Raw genomic sequence first — 17,322 nt, forward strand, 5'->3', positions numbered from 1 at the left:
CTTATCAATTTGAGTTCAAAATTAGTATTCTGAACAAATCAAATCACATTACTTTGAATAAGTCTCAACGGTCATTGATTATGATATTAAAACAAAACAAAAAAGTAATCAGATGATTTATACTAATTCTTTTATTCAATTGATTTAAGGCAAGACTTGTGCCGGAAGAATACTTGTGGAAGAGACGTATGATCATAGTCAATAAATCGTTTAATGAGTTATTTCCCAAAAGGAAAAAAAAAAACAGTTTAGAAAAGGATTAAAGATGAATTCATAAAAAAATAAAGAAGGTTAAAGGTTGCATGAAAATTTAGCAAAGGAATAAAGAGGGAAAAGGTCCCAACCTAAAGAATACGATAAGACAACTATTTTCGACTTCTGATTTTTTTTCTTTTTGTAAGAATAAAAAACATTTTCACAAGCCTCTGTAGCTGAAGCACAAAGCAAAAGCATTTGGTAGTCGTAACCAAAACGCCAAATCATTACCGTTCAACTGAAATCTAACAGAGAGCCCTCTTTTCTTGGGAATTCGATTCCTTGTACGTTATCTTCTTCTTCTTCTTCTCTTTCTCAAAATTCGTGTATCTTCTGGGAAATTTTCAGATTTAGATGGAGAAAGGGGTTGGATTTGAGAAAGACATGAAGACAGTCAGTGATGGGTTTGTCGGAGGTTTTTTCCCTGTCTCTACCACCAAGATCGCGTGGAAATCAAGAAAAAGATCAGGTTTTTTCCACTGTTTCTTGTTTTCTCAGACCATTAAAGATTCTAGACCTTTATTAGCTACCCTTTCTATTTCTGGTCTGAAAGATTTGGAATTTTTTTTAAGCATCAATTGTTTTAGCTCTATGTGAACTATTTCCTCGAGATCTAGACATGGAGCTTTAGTCTTCTTCTCTCTGTCTTAAGCTTGTAAAATCAAAGACTTTGTAACTTTCGTTTTGATCTGATCCGTTTGCATGTGATTTTGGAACTCAAAGCATTAACTATTTTGATCGCAGCATTGTTGAACCTAGACAAAGCACCGGAGGCTGTTACGGAGGTCACACCAGAGAAGAACGAGATAACAGCAATGGATACCGAGAAAGTTGGGGAACCAATGACCACAACTCCTCTTCTGTCCGAGAAAAGGAAAGCTCTGTTCGAGCCACTTGAACCCATTACGAACTTGAACGGAAAGCGACCAACTGCGGCTGATTCATTGTTGCCACCGCCGGATTTCGAGACTGCAAACTACCCAAAAGGCTGGTTGATCGGTAAGAAGAGGAAGCTTGTGAATGTTGATGTAGTTGAGAGCATGCGTAGAATAGCTGTCCAAGAAATGAACAGAAAGGTAAAACAAACTAAACATGATGCAGATTTTTGCTGGAGTTTGATTTACGGATTGTGGGATTGTGACAGGATCGAGAGATAGATGGGTTAAACGAGCAGCTAGAAGAGGATTCACGGTGCTTAGAGCATCTACAGCTTCAGCTGCTACAAGAGAGAAGCAAGAGAACAGAGATTGAAAGAGAGAACACAATGTTGAAAGAGCAAGTTGATATGCTTGTGAACATGATACAAGAAGATGACGAAGAAGGAGCTGAAGAACCCTAAGCTAGTTCTCATCAAATTTATGTCTCACCTATAATAGCTGTGTTCTGTTTTTTTTATTCTTTTGTAGATTTGTCTCGTCCACAAAAAAGAAGAAAAGAAAGAAGCTTAACCATCTATTATTTGGTTAAGCTACTCTTGTTCCCTTGTGTGATAGAACAAAACATAATCAAGAACATTATATATTCTAAGTTATGAGTTCTCCTGCAAGATTTGAACCTGGCATTTGATTGAATCGATTATGTTCATTGAAGCTCTTAGGAGGAAAAAGAACCATTTGGTGTGTGTGTGTGTGTGTGTATCTTTCTTCAGCAAGAAACAGAGGCAAAATAAATACAAGTTTCAGAAATGAGATGTGTTAAATGTATATTACTAAAGTTGTGTTAAAAGTTTCCTTCTCCTATGAATAAATGAAATATTCAGACCACGAATTTCGAGTGTCCATATTAGCTTTTGCAAAACAAACCTGCACGAACACGAAAGAGATGCTTCAGATTTACATGCCCAAAGTTTCCATCCCAGCCACAGCTTCTTTCTGATTTTTTGAAAACTCACTATAACACAGTAGCTAAAAAAGACACTGGTAAAAAGGTCGATTTGTGTAATCAAACTTTTGGTTTTTATTATCATCACAAGAACCATTATTCAATCAAGGTCGTGGTTGTTTTTGGTAAAGACTACTACATTACAAACATTGTCAGGCCAGAAAATTTCATTCTTCTTTCTGATGGAAATCACGGGTTTGACTAAGATTACCATTGAGAGTTGCGTGATATATCCTTTTGTCGCTAAGTCCCAACTCCGATAGAATCAAGTTACCCTGCAAGCAACAAGAAGAAAACCAGAGCCAAACCTTGGTAAGCAATAACACACCCTCAAAGTATATATACAGCTCTCGTTTTACTGCAGTTAAATACCTCGGTGGCCATTAATTTCCGAACATTGCTAGCATAAAGTTTGGGATCGTCTTTCTCTTCTTGGGATGGGTAGTATACAGGTAACCGTATGACTTCCAAGTGATTTACGACTTGACAGAGAAGGAATAAAATGTGGCGTGCCTAAAAAACAAGAAACATGACTCTTGTAACTCTACTAATGAAAAGCTGATGTTCAAAGCATGAGATAACCGGGAATTTTTTAAAGATGAATGAATACTCACCCCGGATATGGTATCCCATGCCACACTGAAGCGCTCATACGGATATTTTAATATTACCGGAAGAACTGGAGTTCCAGCCAAAAATGCACCTGTCTTGAATGTAAGTAAGTAGTCTCCATTGGTAGTTGTTCCTTCTGTGGTGAGACCAAATAACAGTTGTAAGGAAACAATGATGGTTTGGTCGATAAATCGATTGTGCTAGCAATACTGAACCTGGAAAAAGCATAATAGTTGGAGCAGATTTATTGCTATGAGCTTCTCGAACTCTTTCATTTACTGTGCCTGTAAAGATAAAAACAGCGGTTAGATATACCCTACGAAGACATATTTAGAGTAGCATTAGAGATTTACAGAGGATTCGGTTCATAGATTTCTAACTATCAGATAGATAACGCAAAGTGGTAACAAAGGAAGTTAAAGAACTAGAAAAGAATACACTAGCAGAAGATTTTTAAGATTTCTCTTTCTTTGTAAGCATCCATACCAGATACACCCTTGAAATCAGGCGATTTTGCTTCTCTTTGAACATAGACACAACCAAGGCATTTGCTGTCAGACAAATAAGAGAGGAGATATAAGTTTGAGATGAACGCTACAAACGAATAACAGAAACAAGGACACTTTGAAGTTGTGATGAGATACAAAGATTGTTTCAAGAACTTAGATAAGTCATTCAGAACTAACCTAATGAGGCCAACAAGAGGAAGTTTGCCCACTGATCTCTTCAGCATCAAAATCATGAGGGAGAACAGACAAATAAATGTTAATGTCATTGCCATTAAAGAATACCCAAAATTTGAACTTCAGACAGTAGTTTAACAGAGCTATGATGATATAGCCTATTTCTATCAACTAACCTTGGCAACAAAACTTGGAAAAGAAGCAGACATATGATACAAAATGTCCAAGTACGAAACATGATTGGACACAATGGCTCCAGGTCTTTCAGGTTCCTCCGTGGCGGCTTCCCCTTTCTGGTTTATCTGCAGCCAAAAGACAGAACAAATGAAGATAAAAGACAAACGCCAACCCATCAGTGGGAAGTAAACCTTAAATCAATTTCAGTAAAAAAGAGGTCCCATAAGGACGATCACAATAAATAGTACAGCAACCTAACTACTCCTTTGAGCAAAATCGTCGTACCAAGCCAATAAATTGCCCCAAAACTATATCTTCTTACAACAAAGTCTGACACTTTTTAAGTTCCTTATAACTAACTATCCAAACGTAGAAGTACCTCCAACACTATCAAATACAAACACAATAAACAAACGAAAGCAAAAAACTTTAGCTGGTTTTGAGACTTAGCTAAGCTTATACCTCTGTAGAAGTAGTTTTAGGATTAGAATCCATGTCTGAATCTCGATCTGGACAGCTCTCGTGAATCCAATAAAACCCAAAAACGAAAAGCAAAACCCTAGAGAGAAACCTCCCAGACCGGACGATAACAGTCCGTTTCCAACCTTCCATGTGAGCATAATCTTCCTGAAAAACAACTCCACCTTCATCTTCCTCTTCCTCTGGCCCACGATAAGGAGCAGAAAACAGCGTAAATACCCTACAAATCAAGTAATAGAGAAGCAAGATGCTCATCGAGAGAAGAAACCGCAATGGAACAAGAGTCACCAATGCAACCGCCAATTTAATATTCTCCGTCATCGGGAAAGGACCCAAACCCATCGTCCCATACAAATCGGTCCTCGCGTAAGGTGCGAACTTTTTGTCTAACTCTTCAATGGCAGCCGCCAAATCGGATTCTGATTTCAGTAACGGCCGGTCCTCTTTGCTCGACGGAGGATTCGAATTCGAATTCAAATCTTTGAGCTCTGATTCCATTATTGTTTTCACCTAACCTAAAAATCTAATCTTTTTTTGGTTTTTTTTATAAGGAAGAGAGAGGGTTTCAGATATTGAATCACACAAGGAAGTTCGTGTTATGTTGGGATGAAGAAATAGATCGCGGATCTGAAGAAAGTGTCATCCTTTTTTCCTCGTCGTCTCTAGATTTCCCCGTGAAGATTTCAGCTTTCGCGCACACGTAGATTCGCCGTAAAAGGTAAACATGAAACTAAAACAAGTGTTTTAATCCTGTGGATCAAGGTCCATGGTAACTTTAATATACGCTCTTCTATCTTAACCGTCAGATAGATCAGTCGGAACAAAAGACGGACCACACGATTGGAATTTTTTATTTTCCAGATAATATCAATGAGATTTTCCTTATATTTCGTCCATCTTATTTTTTGAATATATACGTATAACGCAATTTATATCCTAATCAAACAAAGGAATTTTCCGTTTGGATAAGAAAAACCATCTTTTTCATTTTTTTAACAAAATAAATATGTATCTTCTTGGATGATAAAAAATTCACTAGTAGAATATTCAAAAAATAAGATAGAAACATCATTGTTTTCTCTATTAAGTGATACAAGTTCGAATGGTAACAATGTATTTGGTTGTATAAAAATTGTGAGTTTTATGATACAGTATTGTAACTACGGTATGCATTAGAAAAATGTATTTGCAAGAGAAGTATGGTTTTTACAAAAATAAGCACTGAAAAAAAGTTGATTGGTTAAAAAAGTTGATTGAATACAAAATTCCTATTGGAATAAGAATTAAGAAATTTAAAATATTTACTATTTTCTAATTTATTTAGATTAAATATAAGTTAGTCTCCTATATATATATGGTATCAAGAATAACAATTCATACACAAATCATTATATTTTTCAAAGAGCTTGGACTTCAACGACTGAAATCGTGTGCATTGTTCCGATCGGCGTTTTCCGGACGCATATTGTCGAAACAAATCTATGTAATAATTTTTTTTTAAACCCTAATAATCTCTTGACATCTTTTTATTTTTATTTTCTTCTTCTCAGAAAATCTTGTGCTTTCATCTTAGAATCAGCTACAGAATCAGACGCTTCAAAAATCTGAGGGAATCTTCCGTGCCAATATGGAGAGATCATCATCATCATCATCATCGTCATGTGATAAGGTAATATTGACTGGATCAGCAAATTCGCCGACGAATTAGAGTGGAATCTCAGAGGGAATTTTTTTCTACGATTTGTCTAATCTGATTCGAAATTTTGTCTTGTGGTGATGACGATGAAATAGAAGATGTGTACCTTTTTTGTGTTTGGGTTATTGAGTCTCTTCTTTCGTATCATTCACTCTGGTTTTATGGGATCAGAAGAAATTAGCGAGAGTAAAATCTGTGGACCTGCATCATACAGAACCATGTAACTTGATTATGGCACTTAGTCCGAGTAAGGTTCTGAGACATGTTATCTCATTCTATGTTTACATGCTTGTTCATCTTCAGGTTTGGAATCTTGGTTTACCTTACCCAACTTTTACATTGGCCAATGACGATAAGCCCTATCTAATTACCGTCTCTGATGATCACTCTGTTAAGGTCTAATTCTGTTCACTTCTCTGTTATATAATGCATGTCTACTTGTAACTCTTATACTGTGGCGTAGATTAACCTATTTGTTTGCCTAATGGTATCATCTGATCAGGTCAAAAATGTTGATTGGATCAGCAAACTCCCTGACGATGTATTGCTCATAATATTATCGAGACTTTCCACAGAAGAAGCCATAAGGACGAGTGTTGTGTCGAAGCGATGGGAACATGTGTGGAATCAAATGTCTCATCTCGTCTTCGACATGCGGAAGAATATTATCAATTCCAACAACACGCTCGATGGTTCGAATCCAGTTGCTACATTGATTACTCAGGTCCCTTCTTATCAGTCAATTTCTTTTCTCTTATTAGTTTGTATCTGCTTATTCATATCTTAAATAAATCACTTTTTGGTTTGTAAAAGGTTATAAACAATCATCGTGGACATCTAGAGAGCTGCGTGATCATCCATGTCCCATATCAAGGTGGAAATGGAATGCTCAATTCTTGGATTCGATTACTGAGTTGCGTGAAACGCACGAAAGTTCTCACACTTAGATACCATTATGGTACTTGGGATCGAAAGTTCAAAACTTTTAACTTTTCCCCAGACTCCTTGTCCCATCCAAGTCTTATGTCTCTCTCGCTACATTCATACTTTCTCGAAAGCTCACATCCCTTGAGAAACTGCTCGAATCTCCGGACCCTCAAACTTTTATCAATCGTCGCTCCCGAGATTGGAGTCTTTAACAGGGTACTCGCATCTTGCCCTTGTCTTGAGGTGCTTGTACTAGGCATCTGCTGCTTCAAAAAAAGTAGGGTTCCTTTGAAGATTGAGAACAAAAAATTAAAGCTCTTGCAAGTGTCTTCTCTTGAACGCATTGATGCCATTGAAGTGTCAACAACTAGTCTAGACATTCTCGCCATCATAGATATCTGCTGTCGGAGAGATGACCTTTCCCTCCAGTCCCCCCAACTCCAATTTAATAGAAACTTTTGGGTTCTAGGGCCTTACGTGCCTCACATCAGCTACAACATATCAGAGGTACATATAATGTATATATATTGTTACACGTTTCAAATAATGTATTTGGATACACTGGAAAAAGGAATTAAGGTATTTGATTGTTTTGATGTTGAGTAGGAAAAGAGCATTGGGAATGAAGAATTTGTGAACACCATATATGGTGAGTTGTTGAGACCGTTTGCAAATTTGTATGTAGCCTTGTCGGTGAGTGTAGATTTAATGAATCCGACAGAAGTTGAGAGGTTACGACAAGTCTTAGGTTTATGGACTCGTAAAATACTGGAGCTCGAGATTATATTTAAGGTATGTGCGTACATTCGTTCTTCTTAGTTGAAGACTATGACTACCGAGTCTTAATTTGCTGGTATGTGCAGGATAACAATGGTCCTAGGGAAGAAAATAAGTCTTGGGATAAGAAGTTGTGGGAGGATAATAATAAGAAAGATCCGTTCCCCAATGCTAAATTCCGCGTGGATACTGTGTGGATGTATAACTTCAGCGGCTCAGAGGAAGAGTTTGCCTTGATGACGTGTTTGATTAGGCAAGGGACTGTGGTCGAGAAGATGATGATCAAGACGTCAACCTTTCCTGCAAGGAAGAGGTTAAAGATAGAAGCGGCAGTGGCCAAACTACAGGCACTTCAAACTAAGCTTACCATCAAATGTTTCTAATCGAATTTAATTGGTTCAAAAGTTCAAATCTTTTCAATCTAAATTTGACGAAAGTGGTTTAGGGTATATAACACATTAACACTTTTGATACGAACTTCTCAATTTTATTTTTTCTTCTGGTCAAAATAATTTGCAGATATTATTGGGCTTTAGTCTCAAAGGGAAAAGTTTTGGGTATCTAGAAACTAGATTGAAGAATGATATAAACTCACATACACATAATCTCCTATATGATTGACAAAAAAAAAAAAATCTCCTATATAATCTTCTCTCAGTACAGTGTTGTTTCATCCTTTTGGAGACGAGGGTGAGGGGAAGAATGAAAAGAGTAGCGAAGGAGAGACGATAAGCGACAAGGACTTTGAGGTTCGTACCATCAGCGGCCGTTAGCTTCAACAAGATGAACATTCCTGCCAATATAAACTGAAATGCCACCATTGCAACTATACCCTTCATTTCTCCCCATATTTCTCTAATTCGCCCCCACAGTTTCTGTTTATTACTTTGATACCCACTCTTAACCATTAACTACCGGGTGCTCCTGGGCTCAGAATCAGCCTTATCATCTAGCCAATGTGTTTTTGTCTTTAATTCTATCTGAATACCTTTTTCATCGTGGTCCACTTCAATTGTAGATAGTAGTCTACTACATACCATGAACAAGTTAAGTTATATAAGAAGATGTAATACATGTTTATGAAACCAATGCCTAAGCAAAGGTCTTAACTCTTAAGGATTACACCTTCTTATTGAATGTGTAGAAAGAAAGAAAAAAAGAGATTATGTGTTCAATTGTATCAAAGGGAAAACATAATACGAAGTGAAGACGTAATGCAAAAAATAAGAAGAAAGTATTTATTACAATTATAATGAATGAACTACTTCCACAAGCTTTCAAGAGCGTTTCACTGCGTTTTATCCGCATGTACGAACGGTAATAATGCATTGTACTATTTGAGCCAAATGACATTGCATAACATGCTTAGTGCTATTAACTTTTAATCTATACTATTAATTGGAAAGTATTAGATGTAAAATAACTTTATAAAGTGTAAAATATTACAAGAAATCCCATTAGAAATATTAATTTGTAAAAATAAACAAAAGATTTCGTTTATGGTTAAATTCGACATTTACACTTTGACAAACACGCGGATCCTGGGCATTGTTTCAGATACAAACGCATACCCAAATGATTGGATATAAGGCTAACAGATGGATCTTTGGCATTCTTTCGGATAAACTCGTGGACCCTATGATTGAATCTTAAGCTTTTAATAGGATACCAAATTTTGCACTGCAAGATTTTTTGTATCTGTTACATATAAAACAATTACCAAAAATATTAGTTATGATTTAAAGAGATTTCTATAATCTGTCTAACAAATTAATCTAAATACTTGCTAAGTCAATGTTTGAAAATGAATGTACAAATAAAAGATAAGAAACTTATTATTTGCACGACTGTTTTTAATTAATCTAAATACTAAAAGAAAAGATAACTAACTAATCTAAATACTTGCTAATGCCAATTTAATCAGAAAATATAAGGAACACAATCTCATTTGAAAAGAGCATATACGATTTTCTTAACTACCAATCATCGATCGCAATATTCGGTGGTCTTTCTCCCCAACCGATTTTCTGGTTCAATTACAACTATTGGTTATAGTTTTGGTTCAAGTTTCGTAATAGCTTTTTATTTTTGTATTTTGGGCTTCCAAAACTGGGCTTTTAGCTCTGTAAAACCTTTTCTTTCATGCTTTAAATTGAATTATCATTTAACAAAAATAAATAAAAACAAATTGGGCCTTGACCTATTCACAAATTGGGCGTAAACACACATGAAGGTATATAAATACAGAGGCGTTTGCTTTTCTGGCCATTCCACATTTTTTTATATTTCTCTCAAATTTGTTCAAGAATCCCTTTGTTTCTATCCAAGAATGGACGAATTTGAAGGATTGAAGAGAGAAGTTGAGAGACTTTTGGATATGGTAGATTCTGAGAACAGCGATTGTGAGGAAAAAATAGCAATACAAGAAGAAGTTGGCGATCTTCCGAGTAGTTCTGTGGCTGTGGAGTTTCTCGAAGACGAGATCGATAGAAAGGAAGAAATCCTTCTTGCTGCGAGTTGCACGCTGCTGAACGTAAGTTCTTCGGTTAATCTTTGATTAATATTTGACTCACTTCTATCAGATATATGTATATATATATTTATTCAGATATATTCTGTTCATCAGATGATTAGCGGACTTGATCACTCCTTTGATGGCAATGAAAGAGATATGGGACGACTACAAGTTGAAGAATTCAGAGCCGCCTGTCTCGGCCACAAAGTGTTGGTGAACGAAACGGAGGAGCAAACTTTCGAGAGAGCGGATTTGATTAGAACTCTGTGGCAAAAAAAAATTCTCGACTCTGTGCGTTTGGCTTACTTACAAGGGGAAAAGGAGATGCCGTTTCGTCCCTACGATCAAACCGAATTAGAGGCACTCAAAACGGACTCGGGTGAGAAGGTTTACAGGCTTGTTAGGAAGGGCTTTCGTGAAGCGCGAGTGGCTGTGCGGACGAGTGTTGATTTCAAACCATGGGATCTTGAAGAAGGAAGAGAATGTACTCTTTCCGAGTTACTAGATCAGCTTCAAGCGTTAATCAGGGGGCGTATAAGACGTCATGCCTGAATTCACAGGTTTTATTATTTTATAAACAGTTTAGGATTTGAAAAAGACTTTCTTGATCCTCTGTTCTCTGATCGAAAGTACGGTTTAGGATATGAATTACGTTTCTGTGTTGGCGAAATTCATCGTGGTTTTCTTTCTCTTTTATGTTATTAACATGATTGGAAACAACATTTTACTGTAAAAGAGTTTACTATATAAACATATAACTGGAATAGATTCAACAATTGAAGCCATACAACAAAACCCAAATCGAAACCGACTTTGTATCGCCAGTCCATCAAACTTGTGCTCGCCGATTTTCCAGATCTCAGTAGGGTTCTTGCTACTGGTTTCAGATCTTTGGATAGGCCTAGGAGTACTTTTATCTGTTAATCGATAAAAGTTTCTTACACTTATCTCAAATTGGGCCTTGTAGGGGTTCGTGATTTGCAGGTATGGAATAAGGCTTGTATGATTAAACTTATCTGGTTACTCTTTTTCTAATCAGGCTCTGTGTGGGTGGCCTGGTTTAAGAGAGTTGTCCTATCCGATAATCTCAGCAACTTCTGGATTCAAAAGGCAAACAACAAAAATTCTTGGCTAGCCTATCCATGGATTAGGATTAATCTGGGTAATGGAAAATATTGTCAGTTTTGGAGTGATCATTGATGTAAACTGGGAAAAATGTCGACTTACCTTCACTATTTCTCTGACCAATACACTCTTTTTCCACTCTTTTTTGTTATGAGAAATGAAAAGAAGTAGGAATTGATTTCGTCTATTTGTCGAAAAACTGAAGTTGGTAATGATTTTGATTGCAGGGCAGTATGGGGGTGGGATGATTCATACATCTATGTGGGCAATTTGTCAAAGAAGATTGATGTGATCAATCCAAAACTAAAGCGAACAGTGATGGAACTGCATAACCCTCTGCAGAGAGCTATACCATGCAGGATCCATTGCCATCCTTATAATGTTGGAACGCTTGCAGGATCCACAGCTGGAGGACAAGTCTATGTTTGGACAACAAAGTAGCATACTTGACCTATTTGAATTAGCATGAGATGTTGTGTTGTTTTGTTATGTTGTACAAAGAAATGGAAGCAAGTTTTAAAAAAAAAAAACTGTAGCTCTTATAGCTTGCAAATCCTTGTAATCTATATTAATTATAAAGGTGATTCAACAAACAAAAGTAAAATGAGAGAACTGCATCAACTAGTGTATCAGTTCCAAAAGAATAATAACCCACAGAAGGGTACATTCTTCGTCATCTACCACCTAAGTTTCCCTTCTAATCATCTCAGTGAGGTCCATCACCTGGTTTCTGTACATTGCCCTTGTGTTCTTTTTCTGGCTGTGATACTTCTTTTGGGGAGAGTTTAGTTGATTGATCTTCTTGGGTTTTGGTTGGAGCATTCCCTGAAGGTTTCTTGGTTTCCAAAACAATTTCTTTTATTGTCTCTTCGATTTTTCCCAGTCTCTGTCTCATCTCCATTAGCTCTTCGTGAGACTTGGTTGCTGCCTCTACTTGTAATGCCTTTTGTTCAGCTTCTTCTTTCTCTTTCTTTTCTTCTTCTTTCCTTTTCTTCTCTCCAAGTTCCTGAGAATTAGTCCAATATCATGAGGCATATGCTAACAATGACCAGAATGAAGACAGAGGATAAACATTAAGACATGACTGAAACATCATCAGAAACTCATATCAGTTTGATAATGAACAATAAGGAGAACTCACAGCATCCATGATCTTCATTTTCCGGCGAGCATATTGAGCAACCAGATACACAGCTGTTACAAGAAACAATAGCCATTTATAAACAAGTCACATTTGACAGAAAACATTGAACATAACAACTAAGATAACGGGAGTGAATGGCAATACCTACAGATGGCAAGCAGACGATGATGAATTGCACCACATGCCAATCAAACCTAACACAAAGCAAAATCCATATGAGAACATACTACAAACACAAAGCAGCACAAGAACTCAACTTACTATATAAGAGATAGTTTCAGAAAGTCAAAGAGACACTCGCAGCAGAAGTTGAAAACCAGTTCACTTGTTTCAGCCTAAAGAAGCTCACATTCCACAATTCTACAATTCTGAGGTTTTGTAGCCTAAAATTAACTTCAAAATATACAAGGTAAGTTTAAAAAAATAGGGTCTTTCCATGATTTAAGGCCGATAGAAGCATGAATCAAACACATTATAGCATCTGATAAACTAAACAAAGGACAAGATCAGCGAAGAGTGTGTGCACGCATTCGAGAGTAAAACCCTCTTTAAACCCCAAATCTCCGATAGAAATTACCCAAATTTGTTCTTCTTGGGTGGTTCAGTGAACAAGATCTTCGCAGCGGTCACGAAATCGAGCTTATCGAGTTTCTTATAGGTCTCATCGTAGCGAGAAACACTAGATTCAGTCTCGCTGTGATGAGCAACGCTAGATTCCGTCTTCTCGAGTTTATTCTCTCCTTTTGTGCAGAAACGTCGGGTCCTGTAAAGCTTCAACCGGGTCGATAATCCGGACCACGAGCCTCTGCCGCGAATCATCTTGATCTCTCCCGGCGTCAGCTCCAATCACTACTCGCGCATTTTCCACACAATATGAGCGTTTCAAAACGCGGTCTTGAGGCTAATGTTGGTCTCCACGATAACCGGATACGGTACGGTCTTTCACTATTTGTTATGAGACAGGTATTCCGAAAGGCACTCTACTAGCAGATTTGTGGAGGCGAGGGAGCTGGAGACTTCCTCCTGCAAGATCAGAAGCACAAGTGAGCTATCACATTGAACTATCCACAATTAATCTCTCAGAAGAAGTACCTGATTCTTACCGTTGGTGGATTGATGATCAGTTCAAGGACAAGCACACGACAGGGAAAATATGCTTAGCTTTAAAGGAGAAATTACTCACTGTACTGTGGTATAAGATTGTTTGGTGTTCAGGAGGAATTCCCAAACATAAGTTTCTTACTTGGCTATTCGTGTTGAATAGGTGTCCAAAGCGCGACCGATTGAACAAGTGGGGTTTGCAAGTAGATCCGAAGTGTTTGCTTTGTGCTACTGCAGATGAAAGTCGTGATCGTCTCCTTTTTGACTGCCCTTTTAGTTGGACGATTTGGAATCTCATCGCTCGTCGTTGCTCAATCACTCCACTACGATCCTGGTCGGCAACGATACACGGTCTAACTATGTTCAATTACAACTATTGGTTATAGTTTTGGTTCAAGTTTCGTAATAGCTTTTTATTTTTGTATTTTGGGCTTCCAAAACTGGGCTTTTAGCTCTTTAAAACATTTTTTTTTAAACTTTAAATTGAATTATCATTTAACAAAAATAAATAAAAACAAATTGGGCCTTGACCCATTCTCAAATTGGGCGTAACACACACGTGAACGTATATAAATACAGAGGCAGTGGCTTTTCTGGCCATTCCGCTTTCGCCATTTTTTTTGCATTTCTCTCAAATTCATTCAAGAATCCCTCTGTTAATCTTAGAATCCCTCTTTTAATCTCAGGCTCTGCAAGGTATGGATAGATTGAGTGACTTTGAGAGGTTGACGGCAGAAATTAAGTCCCTGAAGGAGTCTTTAAAGGAGAAAATTGATAAAGTTCTTTCAAGAAGCGTGAAAGAAGCTAGTGAAACCTCAGAAGAGAAAAAGGAACAAAGTGAAATCGCAGAAGAGGGAAACGAAGATGGTGATAACGTATTGGTGTCTTCTCTAGAAGACGAGATCGATAGTAAAGAAGAAGAAGTGCTTGCTGCGAGTTGCAGGCTGCTTAACGTAAGCTTTTACTCTTAATCTTGGATTAATTTTACTCAATTCTGTAAGATATATATTTATTTAGAATTATTCTGTTCATCAGATGTTTAGGGAACTTGATTGCACCTTCGATGGCCCTGAAAGAAGAATGGGACGACTAAACCTTAATGAAATTACAGAAGCATGTTCACGCCACATAGTGACGGCGATGGAAACGGAGCAAGAAACTTTAAACCGAGCAATTTCAATAAGCAATGCTTGGAAACACCAAGTCAGTGCTTTGTTCAATGGGGGCATAGAGGGGGAACAAATCAAAAAGGATCTACAAAGACTCAAAGCGAGCTCCGGTGATGAAGTCTATTGGCTAATACGAAAGGCGTTTCGTGAAGCGCGAGTGGCTTTGAGGACGAATGTTTATATGAAACCGTGGAATCTTGAAGAAAGAAGAGAAGCAACACTCATGGAACTACTCGGTCCGCTTCCAGAGATAGCCCGACGGCGGCTTCAGGGCAGGCCACGTCGTGACGACTGCTGCTGAGTAGAGCTGGGCATTCTACGTTTAGGATCGATTTTTTTTTTTTTTCCTTGGCTTTTAGTTTGTTACGGAGAAATGTAATCCGATTAACTTTTTTCTAGGGTTTGGTTTGATACGGATAGATGCAATCCGATTAACTTTCTAGGGTTTGGTTTGATGATAGATGTAATCCGATTCTTGGTAAATAAAATCGAAAACGTTTTCTGCCTCGGCGAAATTGGTTGGTTTTGAATGAGAAAGACTCTCGTCCGGGCGTCAAACTGGCTCTTATATTCTATCTCTGCAAATTTCTATCTTGTGAAAACCATTTCAATTTCCAGAACTTTTTGTTCGAGAGACGATCAGTGTTTTGTGGTGTATTAGATGGACATGGACCATTTGGTCATATGGTTTCGAAGAAAGCCCGAGATACATTACCCTTCACAGTCTCTAGTCTCTACCCAGTTGAAAATGACCTCAGCGTCAGACCAAAGCAGCTTAGTTGGTGCATTCCAGAGACCAAAAACTAAGTTTCATGAATTCTTGAACTCTACCTCATAAGAGAACAAACTAGACACCCCTGTGAAGAGGGAAAGAAACCCAATACCATGCTTGGGAAACATATTGCAGGTTTTAAAATCAATACCATGATGGGGAAACATATCGCAAGTTCAATCATCCGAAAAAGCAATCAAATGATTCACGGTTACGTATTTGGTTTTAAAAATTATTACCATGGTTATCTTGCCTTGCGTCAAAGAGAAATCCCAAGCAATATACGAATTTTCAGATTCCACCATCAATGAGATCTAGATAAACAAAAAGAACATGCATCAATACTTACGCCAGACTCAAACGAAAGTGCTTATCATATGCTTTCTTTTTGTTTGCCAGCAGAAAATCTGAATGCCACATACTACAGTCATTAACATCACTTTTCACGTTTTTGAACATGACAATTTCAGATAGAACAAGTGTCAAGAGTCTTAGAATGGCAATAAGTTTCAGTTTCATTAATAAACAAAAGCAGCTACGGAGAACATATTACCTCATAGGTTCTCCCAGCTTGAACGATTATCTCCTTGTACTCCTCATTATCCCTAAGAAGTATAAACTCTTAGGGCTAGAAATCGTGAACTGAAGTGAGAATCTTGTGAGTGATGGAAGCTAACCTTGACCACAATATGCCAGCTGTATCTGCTGAAATAAAGAAGGGGGAATTGGCGAATACATCGCTGAAAAAGACTCAGTTTTCTGCACTTCTTCAGACTTAGTTATCCCGGCTGGAAGATATTAAACTAAGTAGCCAGGAAGGAATTAAAATGAAGAGGGATTGTTCTTATATTTTCACAAGTATAGTTGTTACAAGACGCAACACGCACATAACATTTTTTTTCTCATCTGAAATTTGATTAATTAAACTTGTTGTGGTACTAAAGAGAAATACAAATGTTTAAACAAAGAAAACTTAAGTCGGCGGACGAAATAAAAATATCCAAAAACTAAGGCCGGCGGAAGACGTGATTTTCTCGCAAACTAAGCCCTATGAAAGGGAAGCTAAACACATCATAAATACCAAATAGAAAAGTCGAATCGAAAGAGGACGCTATAAACTAAGAACAGAGGAAATAAGGCATAAATCATAAGGGATGCAATAAACTAAAGAAAGCAAAGAAACCTCTTCCTCTAAAGCACCTGTGAATGAGATTTAAGAAGGATGCATGCGGTCAATCCAAAAATAACATCTACCACCACCTATTGCCAGAACCTTGATATTCATCACAATCAGTGAAAACTGCTTCGAGTTTTGCGGATGCTGCAATGGGAAGAATTGCACAGAGTACAAAGGTTCTGACAAAAGGAGGATATGAGAAAATTTTCAGACAAACCTTTGAAACTATTCTAGAGGAGCAGCTGCAGAATTCATTTGCGTGCTACTTATCAACATCAGCTGGTCCAGTCATGGGAGTTCTTTACGTATCCACTACTAAACTTGCTTACTCAAGCGATAACCCTCTCTCGTACAAAAATTCTGGTCAAACTGAATGGAGCTATTATAAGCTAATCTTCTTTATTTGAGACAATCGAACTTTTTGCTATAAATAACTATTGTAGAAAGCGACCTCATAGATGGTAGGAATAGTGTGAAGAACGTTAGATTCTGTGACTAATTTCTTGTGCAGACTATAATAACACTGGGTAGTAATACTTATATCTTCATCATCTTAAACATGTAGTAATCCCATTACATCAGCTTAAATCGGTTAACCCTTCTACAAACACAGTCAATCCTGCAGAAAGGTACATCCAGATAATCTCAGTCGACGACCATGAGTTTTGGTTCATGTGTTTCTTAAACTACTGTGTGATATAATATTGGTGGATTCTTGATTAGAATAACATTATTTTGGTTGCAAACTAAATTATTTGATTCTTATTCTTAATTAGTTACCATGTCTTGATTAGGGTTTAGGGTTTAGGGTTTAGGGTTTAGGGTTTAGGG

The 17,322-nt window shown here is 37.3% G+C and overlaps 6 protein-coding genes, 1 long non-coding RNA gene and 2 pseudogenes across 22 annotated transcripts; 5 read left to right on the forward strand and 4 right to left on the reverse strand.

The window, feature by feature from the left end:
• The first annotated feature begins 235 nt into the window (after positions 1–235).
• AT1G80940 (Snf1 kinase interactor-like protein) lies at positions 236–1,940 on the forward strand. 4 transcript variants are annotated; one of them, NM_106742.5, is made up of 3 exons: positions 236–724; positions 1,000–1,331; positions 1,400–1,940. In NM_106742.5, exons 1-3 carry the CDS (start codon positions 610–612, stop codon positions 1,592–1,594), a joined length of 642 nt encoding a protein of 213 aa, NP_565248.1. In that variant the 5' UTR covers positions 236–609; the 3' UTR covers positions 1,595–1,940. The 4 variants fall into 4 exon arrangements, with proteins under 4 accessions (NP_565248.1, NP_001322935.1, NP_974193.1 ...); NM_001335021.1 differs by having other exon boundaries at positions 297–910; NM_001335022.1 differs by having other exon boundaries at positions 352–724; positions 1,000–1,254; positions 1,400–1,782.
• AT1G80950 (Phospholipid/glycerol acyltransferase family protein) lies at positions 1,800–4,915 on the reverse strand. 2 transcript variants are annotated; one of them, NM_001335023.1, is made up of 9 exons: positions 4,071–4,812; positions 3,608–3,733; positions 3,435–3,472; positions 3,235–3,299; positions 2,964–3,032; positions 2,751–2,884; positions 2,509–2,649; positions 2,348–2,411; positions 1,800–2,057 (listed from the first exon to the last, which is right to left on the reverse strand). In NM_001335023.1, the coding sequence occupies exons 1-9, from the start codon at positions 4,584–4,586 to the stop codon at positions 2,038–2,040; spliced, it is 1,173 nt and encodes a 390-aa protein (NP_001321299.1). In that variant the 5' UTR covers positions 4,587–4,812; the 3' UTR covers positions 1,800–2,037. The 2 variants fall into 2 exon arrangements, with proteins under 2 accessions (NP_001321299.1, NP_565249.1); NM_106743.3 differs by having other exon boundaries at positions 2,056–2,411; positions 4,071–4,915.
• Positions 4,774–8,698, forward strand: AT1G80960 (F-box and Leucine Rich Repeat domains containing protein). Of its 6 annotated transcripts, NM_202466.2 has the most exons (8): positions 5,487–5,571; positions 5,662–5,757; positions 6,088–6,180; positions 6,287–6,508; positions 6,598–7,218; positions 7,318–7,360; positions 7,433–7,503; positions 7,575–7,942. In NM_202466.2, exons 2-8 carry the CDS (start codon positions 5,716–5,718, stop codon positions 7,869–7,871), a joined length of 1,389 nt encoding a protein of 462 aa, NP_974195.1. In that variant the 5' UTR covers positions 5,487–5,571; positions 5,662–5,715; the 3' UTR covers positions 7,872–7,942. The 6 variants fall into 6 exon arrangements, with proteins under 6 accessions (NP_001319434.1, NP_974194.1, NP_974195.1 ...); NM_001335024.1 differs by lacking the exon at positions 5,487–5,571 and adding an exon at positions 4,774–4,806 and having other exon boundaries at positions 5,639–5,757; positions 7,318–7,503; positions 7,575–8,031; NM_202465.2 differs by having other exon boundaries at positions 5,468–5,571; positions 7,318–7,503; positions 7,575–8,031.
• Positions 8,156–8,535, reverse strand: AT1G09997. The gene has a single exon (NR_139736.1). It is a non-coding gene; the product is annotated as an other RNA (long non-coding RNA).
• Positions 8,699–9,752: 1,054 nt separating the features above from the next.
• Positions 9,753–11,646, forward strand: AT1G80970 (XH domain-containing protein). Of its 4 annotated transcripts, NM_001335027.1 has the most exons (4): positions 9,763–10,021; positions 10,115–10,563; positions 11,043–11,165; positions 11,356–11,646. In NM_001335027.1, the coding sequence occupies exons 1-2, from the start codon at positions 9,818–9,820 to the stop codon at positions 10,553–10,555; spliced, it is 645 nt and encodes a 214-aa protein (NP_001319435.1). In that variant the 5' UTR covers positions 9,763–9,817; the 3' UTR covers positions 10,556–10,563; positions 11,043–11,165; positions 11,356–11,646. The 4 variants fall into 4 exon arrangements, with proteins under 4 accessions (NP_001185453.1, NP_178212.2, NP_001321423.1 ...); NM_001198524.2 differs by having other exon boundaries at positions 9,753–10,021; positions 10,115–10,535; positions 11,043–11,379; NM_106745.4 differs by having other exon boundaries at positions 9,757–10,021; positions 11,043–11,646.
• Positions 11,647–11,700: 54 nt separating this feature from the next.
• On the reverse strand, positions 11,701–13,803 carry AT1G80980 (stress response NST1-like protein). Of its 2 annotated transcripts, NM_001335029.1 has the most exons (5): positions 13,376–13,803; positions 12,850–13,295; positions 12,417–12,466; positions 12,270–12,322; positions 11,701–12,134 (listed from the first exon to the last, which is right to left on the reverse strand). In NM_001335029.1, exons 2-5 carry the CDS (start codon positions 13,089–13,091, stop codon positions 11,835–11,837), a joined length of 645 nt encoding a protein of 214 aa, NP_001322282.1. In that variant the 5' UTR covers positions 13,092–13,295; positions 13,376–13,803; the 3' UTR covers positions 11,701–11,834. The 2 variants fall into 2 exon arrangements, with proteins under 2 accessions (NP_001322282.1, NP_178213.1); NM_106746.3 differs by having other exon boundaries at positions 11,709–12,134; positions 12,850–13,803.
• Positions 13,804–14,071: 268 nt separating this feature from the next.
• AT1G80990 (XH domain-containing protein) lies at positions 14,072–14,843 on the forward strand (the record flags this gene model as incomplete). The annotated part of the gene is made up of 2 exons (NM_106747.1): positions 14,072–14,326; positions 14,409–14,843. The coding sequence occupies 2 exons, from the start codon at positions 14,072–14,074 to the stop codon at positions 14,841–14,843; spliced, it is 690 nt and encodes a 229-aa protein (NP_178214.1).
• Positions 14,844–15,490: 647 nt separating this feature from the next.
• On the reverse strand, positions 15,491–16,208 carry AT1G81001 (annotated as a pseudogene). The gene is made up of 4 exons: positions 16,186–16,208; positions 15,992–16,054; positions 15,868–15,919; positions 15,491–15,628 (listed from the first exon to the last, which is right to left on the reverse strand).
• A 281-nt stretch (positions 16,209–16,489) lies between these two features.
• On the forward strand, positions 16,490–17,228 carry AT1G81020 (annotated as a pseudogene). Its single transcript has one exon.
• The last annotated feature ends 94 nt before the right edge of the window (positions 17,229–17,322 follow it).

Source organism: Arabidopsis thaliana (genome assembly GCF_000001735.4).
Source record: "Arabidopsis thaliana chromosome 1 sequence".
Classification (NCBI taxonomy): Eukaryota; Viridiplantae; Streptophyta; class Magnoliopsida; order Brassicales; family Brassicaceae; genus Arabidopsis; species Arabidopsis thaliana.